Source organism: Glycine soja, chromosome 11 (genome assembly GCF_004193775.1).
Source record: "Glycine soja cultivar W05 chromosome 11, ASM419377v2, whole genome shotgun sequence".
Lineage (NCBI taxonomy): Eukaryota > Viridiplantae > Streptophyta > Magnoliopsida > Fabales > Fabaceae > Glycine > Glycine soja.
In genome coordinates this window covers 4622127-4636113 of record NC_041012.1, presented here as the reverse complement: position 1 = coordinate 4636113, position 13987 = coordinate 4622127, and the positions used below count along the sequence as shown (strand labels likewise).

The following is a 13987-nucleotide window of genomic DNA, read 5'->3' as shown; positions in this document are numbered from 1 at the left end:
ATCTCCAATAGATATTATTTTATGGATCATTATTTCCAATAGTGTATATGTGAAATATCAGCGAGTTTCATGTTACCTGCTAGAGCTTTACACAACTCTCTTACTTTATCCAGATTTGGAACCAGCTGTGACACCTTAAGTGATTCTCTCCAGTAGTAAAATTTGGCAAAGCCAGTAAGTTGTTCATTTAAGTTATTTCATATGTTTATATTTTACCTTACTTTTTGATGAAATAGTGCATGGATAATATTTTAATTAGTGGACTCGATTTTGGATGATGACTAGTTATTGTTTCAGGTGTAATTCACTTGTCCCAATTTTTATCATAAGCTGCATAGCTTAGTTTGGGTTAGGAACGGTAGTTTAATTTTCTCTACACAACCATAAAATTGAGTTTAATCAGAATAGTGAAATAAGCAGCTTCAATAAAGTTTGAAGTTGCTATTGATTTTGCCAAACGTTTGTTTTAATAATTTTATAAATTGTATTTCATTTTAGTCGTATATATTTCCATTGCAAGAAAAACGCTCAAGGTAATAATTAGTATTTAATAAGTTCATATTTTAATTTTATGCAGTAAATTAAAATGAGAGATTTTATGATGTAAAGCATCAAATGGGAGTTTGAAGAAGATTTGCAGTCCCATAAAGCTAATCGCTCTACCATGCAAGTTTTTCTTATTTATAACAATTTTTCATAGTCCCATGTTTTTTATAATCTTTTTGCATCACCTTACTCATGAATGTTAAAAACTTACTGTGCCCAAGTGTTGCTTTTGCAAAAACTGTAATTTGTCCAACTATTTTTAAAAATTACAATGTTGAGACATTAAGATCCAAACCTAAAACCTAAAACTTGCAATATATTACTATAAATTTTTTAATATGTTGGAGTGTTTTTAAAAACAGTTCATAAGAAAATATTGAAATAAATACAAAAATTTCTTTTAAACTTCCAGCTTTGGGGGAAATCATTTTATTGGGAAAATTGAATTGAAGTTCATTTTATAGGCTAACTAAAAAGAAAAGGACCCATCTCCCAAAATTGTTGTTTTTACATATGCAGGAATCGGAGACCATTGCTGTTGAAATCAACGGTCCAGGAATGCAATTAGTAGAGAGAAAGACAGTAGTAGCTCAAAAGTGCTTGAAATGCAATCATCGATAATCTCAACACAAAAAAAATGTACCTCTCATCACAGCCACCATATCGTCTTTCTCTACCTTCTCCATAAAAAATAAAAAAAAAACACTAAAACGAAAAAACAATAGGCATTCAGAATGAGTAGGAGGTTTGGAATTCATCAAATGATTCATCAGATGACAATAAACAATCATCACCATGCCTAGATTCAAAAGGCACAAAATAAAATTTAAAATAACAAACAACAGGCATAAAATTAAACAACGCCAAAAAAATAAAAAACGGAAGAAAGAGTGGAATCCTCTCAGACAAATGCCTCGATTTGTCGTCAGTATTGTAAAGAATGGATTATCAGACTCGTCATCGTTTTCATCATCACAGAGAAAACCACATCTCACATCCCCTTCCTCCGTCAAAACAACAATAGTCAAATCGAAAACATCAGACAAGAAAATATAAAAGTAACGATGACAAAAACATATTTTACAAACAGAAGAACAAATACATAAGCTGGTTTTGGTAGAAAGAAACGGTGGCCATGGTTCCTTTGAGTTTCAGAATATGCTTCAATTTTATAGGCCCCCGGGTTCCGTTTCAAGGTATTAGGGTTTTGTCTAAAACGTTAAAGTTTAATGGGCCTTTACCGGGGACAAATTGGGCCGAACATTGTCAATGGACCACGTAAACAAAATGTTCCGTAGAAATTAAGTCGGCCTGCTAAATTGTCCTCACAAAATTAATTTGCGGTCATAAAATTGTACCCAAAAAATACTCTTCCTCCATACCAAAATAATTTTCATAAACTTAATTTGCGTTCATATTATTTGAAATATGAAAAAATAATTATTCATCTAATTGGTACTGTATTGTTTCTTTTTCTATTTCTCTCTCCTTTTTTAATCGCATTACTTATTACTTGTTTTTTTAATTTGTGTAATTTACAATATGCATCACTTGTTTTTTTTTTCCCTTCTTATCTCCTATTTCACGGCAACTCACCATATTCTCAGTGAATGAATATCGCTGCTAAAAAAAATATTTGTTGGGTGATAGGCCTTTATTCCTCTGGTTTAAATGTAGTCGAATAAGTCCAATAACGATTGCTCAGTGTCACAGCCACGAGCAATCATGGATGAAATCCAAAGAAAATTATGATCTATAAAATTAATCAAGGTGGGTATCACATCATATCAGCTGTTAGTGTTTTTTTTTTTTTTTCAGTGAACAAAATTCCAATGTATCGGTCTTGCTCGTGCAAAAGTATGTTTGACTTTAATTTTTAGAGCATTCTTGCATCAATGGCAAAATTTTGTCACTTGAACATACATATCCAGTGTAGCTGTAAAATGTGTTTTTGTTTTGCCTAGACAAAGAGTTGTTTTGTGAAGAATAATGCACGTTTTAGATGTTGAATAATAATGGAAAGAAGAAGAAGGTCCCTTTTATCGTAAAAAAAGAATAAGGTCCCTCCCTGTTCTCGGTGACTTGGACTGTCATTTTTCAATTGCACGTTCTCTACTCAATTATCAATAATACTAAAAACATAAGATGAGACAACTTGCCTAGAAAGTTCAAAGAATTGGACTATGGACGAGTCCCTCCACAGCAATTAATGATGGCTGACTGGCTGTAGAATTGCGGAACACAAAGGAAATAATCCATTTGACTACTACTACCTACTCCCCAAAGCAAGAATAAAATCAAGGATATTGTTCCTGAACAAGACAAGGGCACCAATAATGTATTTTGCTTCTCAGTAAAGGAAGAAGCCTTTGCGGCTTCCTTTCTTTCGCCGACCACAAGTACTTCCAGTTATTTGGGTCTCCGCTTTAGCATGGAGAAACTTTCATTAGAAGCAATTAAATGACTAGTTAGCTGAACTGTGTCACCAATAGAGATTTGTTAATTAAGTGTATGTATGTATGTATGGACTGTTCCAGTATTGATAAATTAACATTTTCTTACACTTCTTAAACGCTATATGATTAAAATTTCAAGAGGAATCATTAATTCCTTGTCACTCAGCAATTTACCCAGTCATCCAAATAATTGGCGCAGAGGATCAAAGTCTTTAACTTTTTACAGTATTTCCTATTATTTTTTATGATAAAATTTACGTGGTGGGATTGGATTCGATTCAGTTGGATACAGAGAGAAACACACAGTGAACAACTCCACTGAATAATCTCATAAATACACAGACGACAAATGCCAAACGTGCAATTCCACCAAAACGCGAGCGGGACCCATTCTACCGTACTCCAAAGCCCAATCATATTATCACGTGCCATGAGAGAGGTGCTACCGCCGGTGGGGCCTGCCCTCGCGTGTTGCTGGCTCATGCGAATCACAAACCTGCGTTTTGAACTTGCAACCGAACTTCCTCCCCAGAGCGAGTGAGGCCCGCCAGGGCCCACCTCCTCGTGGGCCCATCTTGTCCATCTTCTCAATCGCTCGTTTCATCGAAGAACACTCGCGTTCCAGCTCATGCACCCGCGTCCTCATGCTATCCATGTCCAAGCGAAGCACCTGATTCTCCCTCACCGTCACCTGCCACGTATTATTATCATCCTCCACCTCCTCTTCCTCCGCCATCGCCGCCGAATGCCTCGATGGCTCCTCCGCTGCCCCCAGCTTTCCGGCGATGGCGCGTCGCAGTTGAAGCTGCTCGAAGAAGAGCACCCGAACCACCGCTCGCAGTGGAAGTCTTTCATTCTGCGCGGCGTGCGAGCACGCCTCCAACGTCAGCTTCTGGCAGTCTAACACTGCACAAATCTTCTCCCTATCCGATTTCGAAACCCACGGATGCGCCTACAATTATGAATTTAACAATCCGAATTTATCGTTTTCAATAACTAATTATTTTTCTTATGGAAACTCGTAACGCAATATGTTATAGCTTATTATAGGTACCTTGAGGTAGACATCAACGGCACGATAGAGACCATCGTGGAACAGTCTCGCTCGATCAGGAACTGAGATGGCTAGATCGTAGAATTTCGACGGCTTCAAATTCGCATCGGTAGCGATCTCCGAGAGATAACCATCGATGAGTTTTCCAACGAGCATCAGCCCCGGCGATCTCGGAGCGCGGCCGTCGATTGCAGCAACGTTTCGTTCTTCTTCCAAAAAATAACCTAAAATCCTCGCCACGCAATCAATGTCATACAGAGTTTCGTTTAGGTAGGAATAGCTAGGTATGAGAAGGTCATCCAGAGTAACTTCATCGAGCTGCGAACCTATCTTCTTCTCCAACACATCATTGCATGCTTCGGAAGCTTTCAGTACGGTGGCGGTTCGTAACAGTCCGAAGAGAAACCTCACAGGCGTGGAGTGCTTGGATGAGAGGTTCGTGATCACAATCTCGAGTAACTCTTTCTGTTCCGCTTCTGAAGAAGATGATGACGTCAAGGCTTTACGATTGGATCTCGATAAAGCTGGAATGTGTTTTTTAGCGTATTGCAAAAGGCAGGTTTCGATTATCTCTGACTTTAGCGCAGAATCAGATCCTTTCATGGCGAGAATTAATTGCTTGAACATAGGTAAGCCTAGAAGCCTAAGCTCCTCAAACCAGGAATCATCTTCACCGGTTCTTCTGCTTCTTCTTCCGCCGGTGGGGAGAAGCAGCGTAGAAGCGGAATCGCTCACCGGCAACCTGAACAGTGTTTCGGAGACGATGGAATCGACGCACCTCCGCGTGATGGCTAAGGTATCAGCGAGAGGCAGTAAGCGCTCGCAGGATTTTAATGCTATGATGGAGTTCTTGATGCTGTTGAGCACGGAGTGAGAGAGAAAGGTCTCCGTCTTGGAGATGAGGTTTTCTTTGGAGTGTTGTTCCGTCATTTCGAGAAACTCTCCGGCGCAGCGTAGAGGAACCACATTGGAAGAGGATAAATCGATTTTGGCGCCGAAACAGAATTTCGCGGCTAATTCAAAGGTCTCGGAGCCGCCTGGGAAGTCTGTGAACACCAAGTGACGGTGTTTTTCTTTCTCTTCAGCTTCTGAGGAATGATTTGTTTCATGCTCAGCTATTAGCTGCTGAAGCTTTCGACTCTTTGACATCAGAGGAGACTGAAATGAAACATGTCGCGACACGGACAAATTTTAGAGAACAAAGTACAGATTACAGCGTATTGTTGGGTGTGCATGCATATTGCATAACATAAGAATATTCGAATGAGTATGGTATTGGAAGCTCGCCTTGTGTAGATGGAAGTACATGTCATCCACTTCGATCACAATGTCATTTGGCAATCCTGTTGTGCAAAACCTGCATAAAAGAATTGTTATGGATATGGTCTCGTTTGGAATAGGAATATAGTGATTCAGAAACAGTGAGGAAGAAAAGAGTTATCCATCTAACCATGCTTGCCCTCTGGAGCTTAGTTGTTCCCCAGTTGCCATTTTCTCTGTTAAATAACTAGGACTCTCTTGGAAATCTCAGACTAGCTTACTAATAGAGTCGGATTCAAGAAAGTCAAAATAATACAAATAAATTTCAGTTGAACTGGATTCCAAAGACACTGAAAACTAAGCGAATATGAGAGTTTGGAGGTAAATAAAATGTGAAGGGGGATGGAGGGGACAGAGATTTTATTATCAGCCTGAATTATAGACGTATTGTAGAGAAGTAGACTTGAGTAGCACAGCCAATTGCAAAGAATTGAAGATGAGAATGAAAAGAAATTGTCTTTTTGTGCTTTGTGTTGAGATTTTATGTAGAAAAGAACAGATAAAAGTTTAATGTAAGAAGGAAAAAGGACTGGGGTGAAACAGTAAGGAATCCACAAACTCAAAACGGACAAATAGACCTATACCAAATTCCTAAAAAGGGGATCCATAGGATCCTTTTCCTTCCTTTGCCAGAACTTCCTTTCTTCTTTCTTCTTCTCTGAATTAGATCAGAACCTCACTATCACCCACTCTTTCTCTCATGACTTAAGATGGCAAATGGACTCGACAAAAAAGAGGTGCCATTGATTAGTTTTCTTTTTGGTAAGACAATATTCTCCCATTAGCGCATATAGCCTAGTATTGCTTGCCAACCAGGTTGTTACTTTTGCGCAAATGATGGAATAGATTAGTACTTTTAGTTTAGTAATGAGAATTCTCGTTTCCTCACGTACTAAGTTTCTTTGCTTAGTTTAATAAATCATTTTAGCATTATTTTACACAGAACGAGCGAAATAACTGTCTAAAAGGCCTAAGGGGGGCCTTCAATTTGCTCGCTTTCCTACCTACATTACATTGTATCATCTTTCTTAAGCTGGTTAACCAATGCAATATTATTGATGATAGACCACATGGGAGCATGGAATTCATGAAGCCTTTTCCCATATTTACTCTTACAGAAAGGAAGTAAATATTATTCACCGTGATGCATAATGAACTTTCCTCTTGTCTGCAGTTGATTAAGAATATTCACTGTGAAATTGATTGAAAACAAGACATTAGGAGAAGCCTGTGCAGAATAGGACAAATCTATCTGGTAAAGCGTAAGGTAATGGATTTGAGTCAGCTCATAAATCTTATGACACATGACACTAGTTTGCTGATGTTGCTATTCTCTCAATTTGGTATAATTGTATATAACAGATGGTATATAATAGAAAGTTGGTTGGCATATATATGCAGGTGTAGTGTGAATTTTTGCATTATTAGTTTTAACGGAATTGATTTTCCTATAATTGAGGAATATGTTTTAGAGAATAAAAGCGTAAAGTCTTCAAACAAAACACAAATTTAAGTAGAAAGAAAGACAAATACTAAGAGAGCCATGTCTTCATTTATCTTAGCATATTTATCATATTATACTTCCGTAGAATTTACGGCAGCTTTTTGTTGAGTAGACAACCACTGTAAGGTACATCGTTGCAATCACTAGTTCAAAGTGATTGAAGTTTTCAAATTGAGGCACGTGAGAATGTGGACAAATATAGAAAAGGCTGGGAAGACAGTTCCAAGAAGAGCAACAAAAGTCAAATAAACCCCACTCATCTTACTATTTCAAATTACTTTGAATGGATCAATTTACATTGATTAGTTGAGGATGCGACTGATGGTTGTAGGAATTTCCTTATCAATTACTGCTTTTCGCTCGTTTGGTGACTCATTATCAGATGATTTGCACAAGAGAATTTTAGTCAAATTGCCAATAATATATCCTATATAGCACTACTATGATTTTGGGCATGAGGGATGATTACAAGATGCAATTTGTGGATAACTTCCTTTGATCAGGTTTTCAGAAAACAACAGTTTTATAACAGCAAGTCTTACGGAAAATTTAAAATTTAGTTCCTGATACTATATTTTATTTTAGTTCCTAAACAATATTGGGTACACAACCCAGTAGAACATGAAAGCATATGTAATCTCAAGTCTCAACATACTAAATATAATTAAAAAAGTGACTCTCAACAAGCACCCAAGAATCGTGGCAACTCGTGCATGCATATCACCCATGCACACACAAGGATGACACTAACAAAGTGGTTAGGAACTAACATAAAAGGCAAGCATTGATTGAAAGTATACAAGGTGTACATACATTCCAATTTTCATTCATCTCTCGCCATTCACAATCACTAACTTGAGTGATATAGTCTGTAGAGACTGGAGTCACACCTTACGTGACCTAGAGAGCTTCTCAACGACCTCATTCAAGATTCTACCTTTTCTAGCGAATATTCTTCTCCTTTAAATTGTTGCAAAACAAACTAAACAAAACAATTTAAAATATAGAAACTAAGTTTATAGTTTAACCTTTCAATTATCGTTATATCCAAAATTTCAAATGTTCCTCCTCTCCTTTCACCAAATTCCCTCCCACTCACCAACAAGTGGTTGATTAGGAAGACTAGTCATTAATAAAACTAATAAATACTTTACACAAATATCATGGATACCAAAAAAAGAATTCCCTCCCACTCTGGTTTGAAGACACCCACATTCACAAAGTATGGGTTAAAGAAGTGACGCACAAAACCACAACAGAGAATAAACAATAATATACCTAAATCCAAAACTTAAATTGACCAAATTCGAAGCATTTGATGTTAGAACACACGGCACAAGAGCAGAGGAATTTATTCTTTATTAATAGATCCATTAACATAGAAAAGAATGCAGGTCTACGTTGGTCAGTTTCACATGACCATCCCTACATTACATTATTAATATCAACCCCCTTAACACTTTTAACATACACTAGTACCCCGACAGTACCGATCTCTATCCCTCTGCGTGTCATATAACCCGAAAAGAACTGCTGCGTATCAGAATCCAACGCAGCTTCGTTAATTTTGAGAATTCCTATTCCCTACAGAAGAAAGCAACATTTACAAGAAAGGGTAAACTCCATGTCCAATTGTCCACAGCGAATTGGTACTAACATGATAAAAAAAGGCATTTCTTCATAATCATAAACCACTTTAGTACGCTAGTGTGTCTGTTAGTTAAAGTTTTCTTTTTTGGTTAATGTACTTATGTTAGCTCTATACCATTTTATACTTCAATTACTCTTGCCTCTTAAATAAGTTGTTTCTTTAGCTCTATGATGAACATTTCAAAAAAGGAAAAAAAGTTGAGCCACTTTCAAATTTATCGCGTCACGTGTGAATCGATCGTGAACGTTATTGCATGCATTCGCTCCAAACGCAATAAAAAAAAATATGCATAATCATTTTGAATTCTTCTTGATTTTGTGCAATCATTTTGCTTTATTCAACCACTAAAAATAGTGAAGAACATCGTTTTCTCTCCCTCTTTTTTTTTTTTTACCACGTGTAGCCTTGAATCTAATCATATTGTTTAAACCACCATAGCTGTGTTTTTTAACCTTTGACCAAGATCATGTAGAAAAGGTTTAATTACCTTGGTTGGGATTATTGGATTGAGTAGGTTGCTGAGTGGTGGTTGTGCGTGTGCGTGTAACAACACCCGGCCAGGAGCGGCACGTACAGTGCATTCCCTCATCAATGCTGGCGTAGAGGGTGGTCAAGTGATCACCACATCCCCCCCATGTATACTTCCCACAGGTTTTACAGTCCACCCTATAACACATTATTTTGGCTTTGAAACTCTTCAAGACGCTACCTTGCTTGCTTGAGAGTATAGTATACTATGACACAACACCAACCGATTTTATAACAGATACATATTCGGATCATTGCTAGCATCTCGTTAACATCAACGTTAGCTTGATTTAATTTGTCTCGTGTTATCCACTCGTGGGGCCAGCTCGTCACTGAAGGTAACGCCCCCCATAGTTATCTATCCGATTATTCCATTTCAGAGATTCGCCACTCTTTGTGGTTTGTCTTTCAGAACCACCATGGAGCAGATATTGCATTCGACGACTGCAATGATGCCACGTCCTTAGGAATAATCTCTCGAGAAAAAACATCACTCTCACTTCTTGTCCCGGTCTCTTTCATTTGTTGCTACTTGCCAGACCTAGTAACTAGTAATTTCTCACAGCTTTGTGCATTAAGTAGAGGTGGTGATTACATAGAACTAATTTTAAATTTACAGCGCTAAAATATTTCTCGCGTCGCCCCATCCTTTGGGTCTCTTTGTTTCTCAATTTTAAATATTTTTCTTATCTAAGGCCAAAGAATATAGAAGAAAAGTACTTTTGTAAAAGTTTACACTATGCCAGAATAATACTTCATAGAGAGACCAGAAATCAGTCTTGTTACTTATCAGAACATAACCAAAATTAACAATTTGTTAGAAAACATATTAAGAATCCAAGAAAGAACGTTAACTTTGATTTATAAAAATCTCATAATCCCATTATATCACAACGGTGGAAAAACCCACGCAAATTTGATAATACTTTCAAGCGGTTTATTCACTTGGGAAAATACACCCGGCTCAACCAGTAATTTAGCTTAAATCGCAAAAAACCTAATGTGGAGAGAAAAAAAAAACTAATAAAACTACGTTCTTCCAAAGGACAGAGTCAGGAATTGTCTCGAGGATGAAATCCTTTTATAAAGTATACAAAACATAAAATTGTTTTATTTCTTTTTTAGTTTCCCAAAATTTTCAGGAAGGTATGCTACTATATTTGAAAGAAATTGAGGGGAAGAGATGAAAATTATTTGATTGTTTGGTAGAGAAGAATTAGAGTGAAAACAATTTGTGGAACTCATACTATTTCTCACCCATTTTCACTCATCTTTGTCTCTTCTAATCTCTTTTATTTCTCTTCGACCGAGCTCTTACATTTCTATTTTATTTTTCACCTATTTTCATGCACCCTATTTATTTCCTCTCTACCAAACAGGACAATAAGGTTCTGACATCTGAGGATTGGAAAGGTCCTGGCCATGGGCCTTGGCCAACCCCCTTGGCTCCACTCATGGCTCCTACTAATACATAAATGGTAAGTAAATTATCATTAAAGAGAATATTAGCTCAGATCAAATATCCTGACATTTTGGCCTTGGGTTCAAATTCATCCTTGAATGAGTCCGCTTCTTGCCCTAATTTTTTTTCAGCCAAATTGCAGCATGTTTCACTAATTACCCCCAAATCATACCTCAAATGTTTAACATAATTGACAAGCATTTGATGGTTTTTATAGGAGTAACATTTTAAGTAACTTGAAAGTTTTGACAATATCAATTAGCTGCACATAAAATCAATAAGGATAATATATGGCATAACACTATTCCCCTGAGAACAGTCAATCCCCTTAAAATGTCCTTATCAATAGTTCAAAAGTGTAACCAAATTGTATGGTTGCATTCAAAGTTCAAATTAAACACACCATACAAACAAACCAAGACCTACATCAGTGTGCGTTGCCATCACCTTTGTCTTCAGTAGACTCTAATGCCGGTTTCTTTGGTGTGCTTCCTTCTGCCGGAGTGGCATTTGATGCTCGCTTAACTCCTCTTCCCACCACACCAAGGTGTGTGACTCCACCAGATCCATTGGTGTGGGCAGTTGAAATGGTTGGGGAGTCAAAACCTCCACTGCTGTTGGCAGTAGCCAACCGTGAGGAACTCACCGTTGCTGAAGATGATTCCTTCACATTGCCTACCTTGGCAGCTGCTATTCCTAGGATCTCAGCAAGAATTGACTTTGGGTTCGAGACTAACTGTTGCAAATCTTCAAGCTGCAACCCCATAAATTCCCATTTAAATCAAAATAACAACATAACACAGGACAGATAGTTGTTTTAACAAAGTTTACAAAGTCTACCTTCTTTTCCAGCTCACTTGATAGACCTTTGAGAGTTTCAATCTCTGATTGTTTATCCAAAATTGAGTTATTAGACTCAGATTTGGGGCATGCTGGTAAATCCTGAGCTAACTCAGAAGCAGATGTCAAATCTGAACAACTCTTTACTTCATCTGTAAGACGATGTAATCGTGCCTTACAAACAGATGTAGCCTTCTGGCAGTAAGCAATTGCTTCTTGAGGCTTAGAACTAACCTCCAAACATAAGCATATGCGAAAATTTCTATGCTCATGAGTTAAAGCAGTCTAGCGGTGGAGAACATATTTGGTTATCTACTTATCTTAAATTGCAGATCTTGTTAATCAGTCAATTCAGTAATTTATTGCAACTTCTTAAGTTGTTACATTTTTCAGAATCATTGAAACCAGCAAAGTCTACAGATACCAGAAAAATCAAACATGTAGATAAGAATTATACAAAGGATACAAGTCAGCAATATTTCTATCATCTGGTTCAACCAGTTGTTCCAAGATGGTTAGTGCCTTCTGGTAATCCGAGAGGGAAGTTTCAAAATCCTCTGTATATGAGAGCCAAGAAATAATCAGCTTTTACTATAACCATATCCCATTGTTTTGTGTATTTGGGGAAGAAAACATTAGTTAAATTTAAAATGAGGATAAGAGCATGAAAATACCTCTTTCCAATGCAACATCTGCCAATGTTGATAATATGTCCACCTGTTCTATTGTATTGACAGATTGCTTTTCAGCAATGGCTCTGGCAATATCAAGCATTTTCCATGCCAGGTCCAAGTCAGTCTCATCTTCATCAGCTTCTGCCAAGTCTTCAGCATCACTATCCTCGTCATCTTCTTCCGGGTCATTCTTAGTTGACCCTGTTATATATTTGAAAAACAGAACTAACATTAAGAACTGATTGACCTGCAAACTACAACTTTTGTGGTAATGCAATAGTATAATTAATCCCAAAAGTGAATAATACAATGCACTTCAATCTACAATAATGACCATATGCTAGCTTCACCAAATTTGGCAACTATGGTTCATATTGTGACACAAAGTATCTCTACTTCTAACAATTTTAGGAGGCATTGTTACATAATTGTATTCACAAATTCCCTGTATATTATAATTTGCATCAACCATGAGCTTTTACTTATCCTCCTGGCTTAGTCCCTAACAGGACATAATTCATTTTAAATCTCAACATCAGTACTATGCATCTACATCTGATTAGTTTGTATAAACAACATAGAACAATTTATTTTTTAATTTGCTATTAAACAGTTAATAAATTAGGGAAATTCATGTCTACAGACATAAAGAATGCTTTAGTTACTCTAAACAAAAGGCATGTCTCATATATTTCCTATCATGAAATCAATGCTGCAAAATACTTCTCCTTATTTGAAATAACTGGTGAAAAGGGTAGGATAACGCAGAGCAGAACAGACCATTAACAAGAAAACATGCTCTCTTAGCCAACTAGGTAAAATGTAGCAATTTTTTTAGACAATTTCAAATTTATAGGGCATAAATAACCAATTCACCATACAAAGAGCTATGGTCTCCGAACACCTAGACCAGATTAAACAATATTATATCATAAACAAAACTCAAAATTACTAAGCAGTAAGCCCTAGAAGCAACACACTGACCATCATCCACTGCTCCACCCTGGTCATTTGAAGTCACATCCTGCCCGGCATTGTTTGAAATAGAAGCTGTGGAAGATTCAGCATTCAAAGAACCCTTCACAGAACCATCTTTGTTAGAGCCATGTTGAGATCCATCCTCCTTCTTGGGCACATCAGCTAAAGGATCAGCTTCCTCCTGAGCCTTGTATAAAAGTGCACACCCATATTTGTAATATGTGTGCACACACTCAGGAGCAAGTTCACCATAATGTGCCACTCTGTTTCGATTCAAATTATATCTCAGAACATTGTATATACAGCAAAATGAAGGTTAGAAATGTCAAATTAGCTACCATTTTCAATTAGTCCAGCACACAAACAAACTACTACATAAACCATGCACGCATTCGATGGATAGCTTAATAGAGAGAACATACACTCTTAAATGAGAATTTCTCCAACTTAATTCAGAATCTTATATTAGTAGAAAGATCAAATTCCACGCACGATTGAACTGTTAAAACAGAGAATCGGAGAATGTATTCTACGATAAAACTAAAAGAACCTGATTTCGAGAGCACGGCTGAAGTTATCAGCTGCTTCTCCAAAATCGTTCTCCTTAATTGCCTTGTTTCCTTTTTCCATCAGCTCGTTCGCCAACTCCAGAGACTTCTGAGGATCGCTACCGGAAGGTTCAGCGTTGGACACCGTCTTTTCACCGCCGTGCGCGGCGGCATCGACGGAGATTCCGCTCTTGTCATTCTCGGAAGAGGTTAGGGTTCCGTCGACGGTGATGACTTCCGCCGGTTGAGGCATTGTGACGGAGGTTTCAGATGCAGGAGCTTCTTCCGCCATTCTAGAATTTCGCTTCAGGGACGAGACTCACGAGAGAGAAAAAGAGAAGAGGGAAAATCAAGTCACCTCAATTCGGGAGGGTTTGGGTTGAGGTTTTCGTTTCTGGCGCAAAACGTGAAAATGAAAAAAAAAAA

General features: G+C 37.5%; 2 protein-coding genes and 2 non-coding genes across 4 annotated transcripts; all 4 read right to left on the bottom strand.

Annotated features, from left to right (window-relative positions):
* Positions 1 to 1275: 1275 nt before the first annotated feature.
* On the bottom strand, positions 1276 to 1348 carry LOC114377722. The gene has a single exon (XR_003659161.1). It is a non-coding gene; the product is annotated as a small nucleolar RNA Z105 (small nucleolar RNA).
* A 94-nt stretch (positions 1349 to 1442) lies between these two features.
* Positions 1443 to 1527, bottom strand: LOC114377751. The gene has a single exon (XR_003659188.1). It is a non-coding gene; the product is annotated as a small nucleolar RNA SNOR75 (small nucleolar RNA).
* Positions 1528 to 3207: 1680 nt separating this feature from the next.
* Positions 3208 to 9409, bottom strand: LOC114377103 (BTB/POZ domain-containing protein At5g66560-like). The gene is made up of 5 exons (XM_028335499.1): positions 9019 to 9409; positions 5507 to 8464; positions 5344 to 5413; positions 4057 to 5214; positions 3208 to 3954 (listed from the first exon to the last, which is right to left on the bottom strand). Exons 2-5 carry the CDS (start codon positions 5545 to 5547, stop codon positions 3445 to 3447), a joined length of 1779 nt encoding a protein of 592 aa, XP_028191300.1. The 5' UTR covers positions 5548 to 8464; positions 9019 to 9409; the 3' UTR covers positions 3208 to 3444.
* Positions 9410 to 10764: 1355 nt separating this feature from the next.
* On the bottom strand, positions 10765 to 13968 carry LOC114373452 (NASP-related protein sim3-like). The gene is made up of 6 exons (XM_028330914.1): positions 13564 to 13968; positions 13020 to 13276; positions 12036 to 12236; positions 11828 to 11918; positions 11362 to 11623; positions 10765 to 11275 (listed from the first exon to the last, which is right to left on the bottom strand). The coding sequence occupies exons 1-6, from the start codon at positions 13851 to 13853 to the stop codon at positions 10949 to 10951; spliced, it is 1428 nt and encodes a 475-aa protein (XP_028186715.1). The 5' UTR covers positions 13854 to 13968; the 3' UTR covers positions 10765 to 10948.
* Positions 13969 to 13987: the final 19 nt, after the last annotated feature.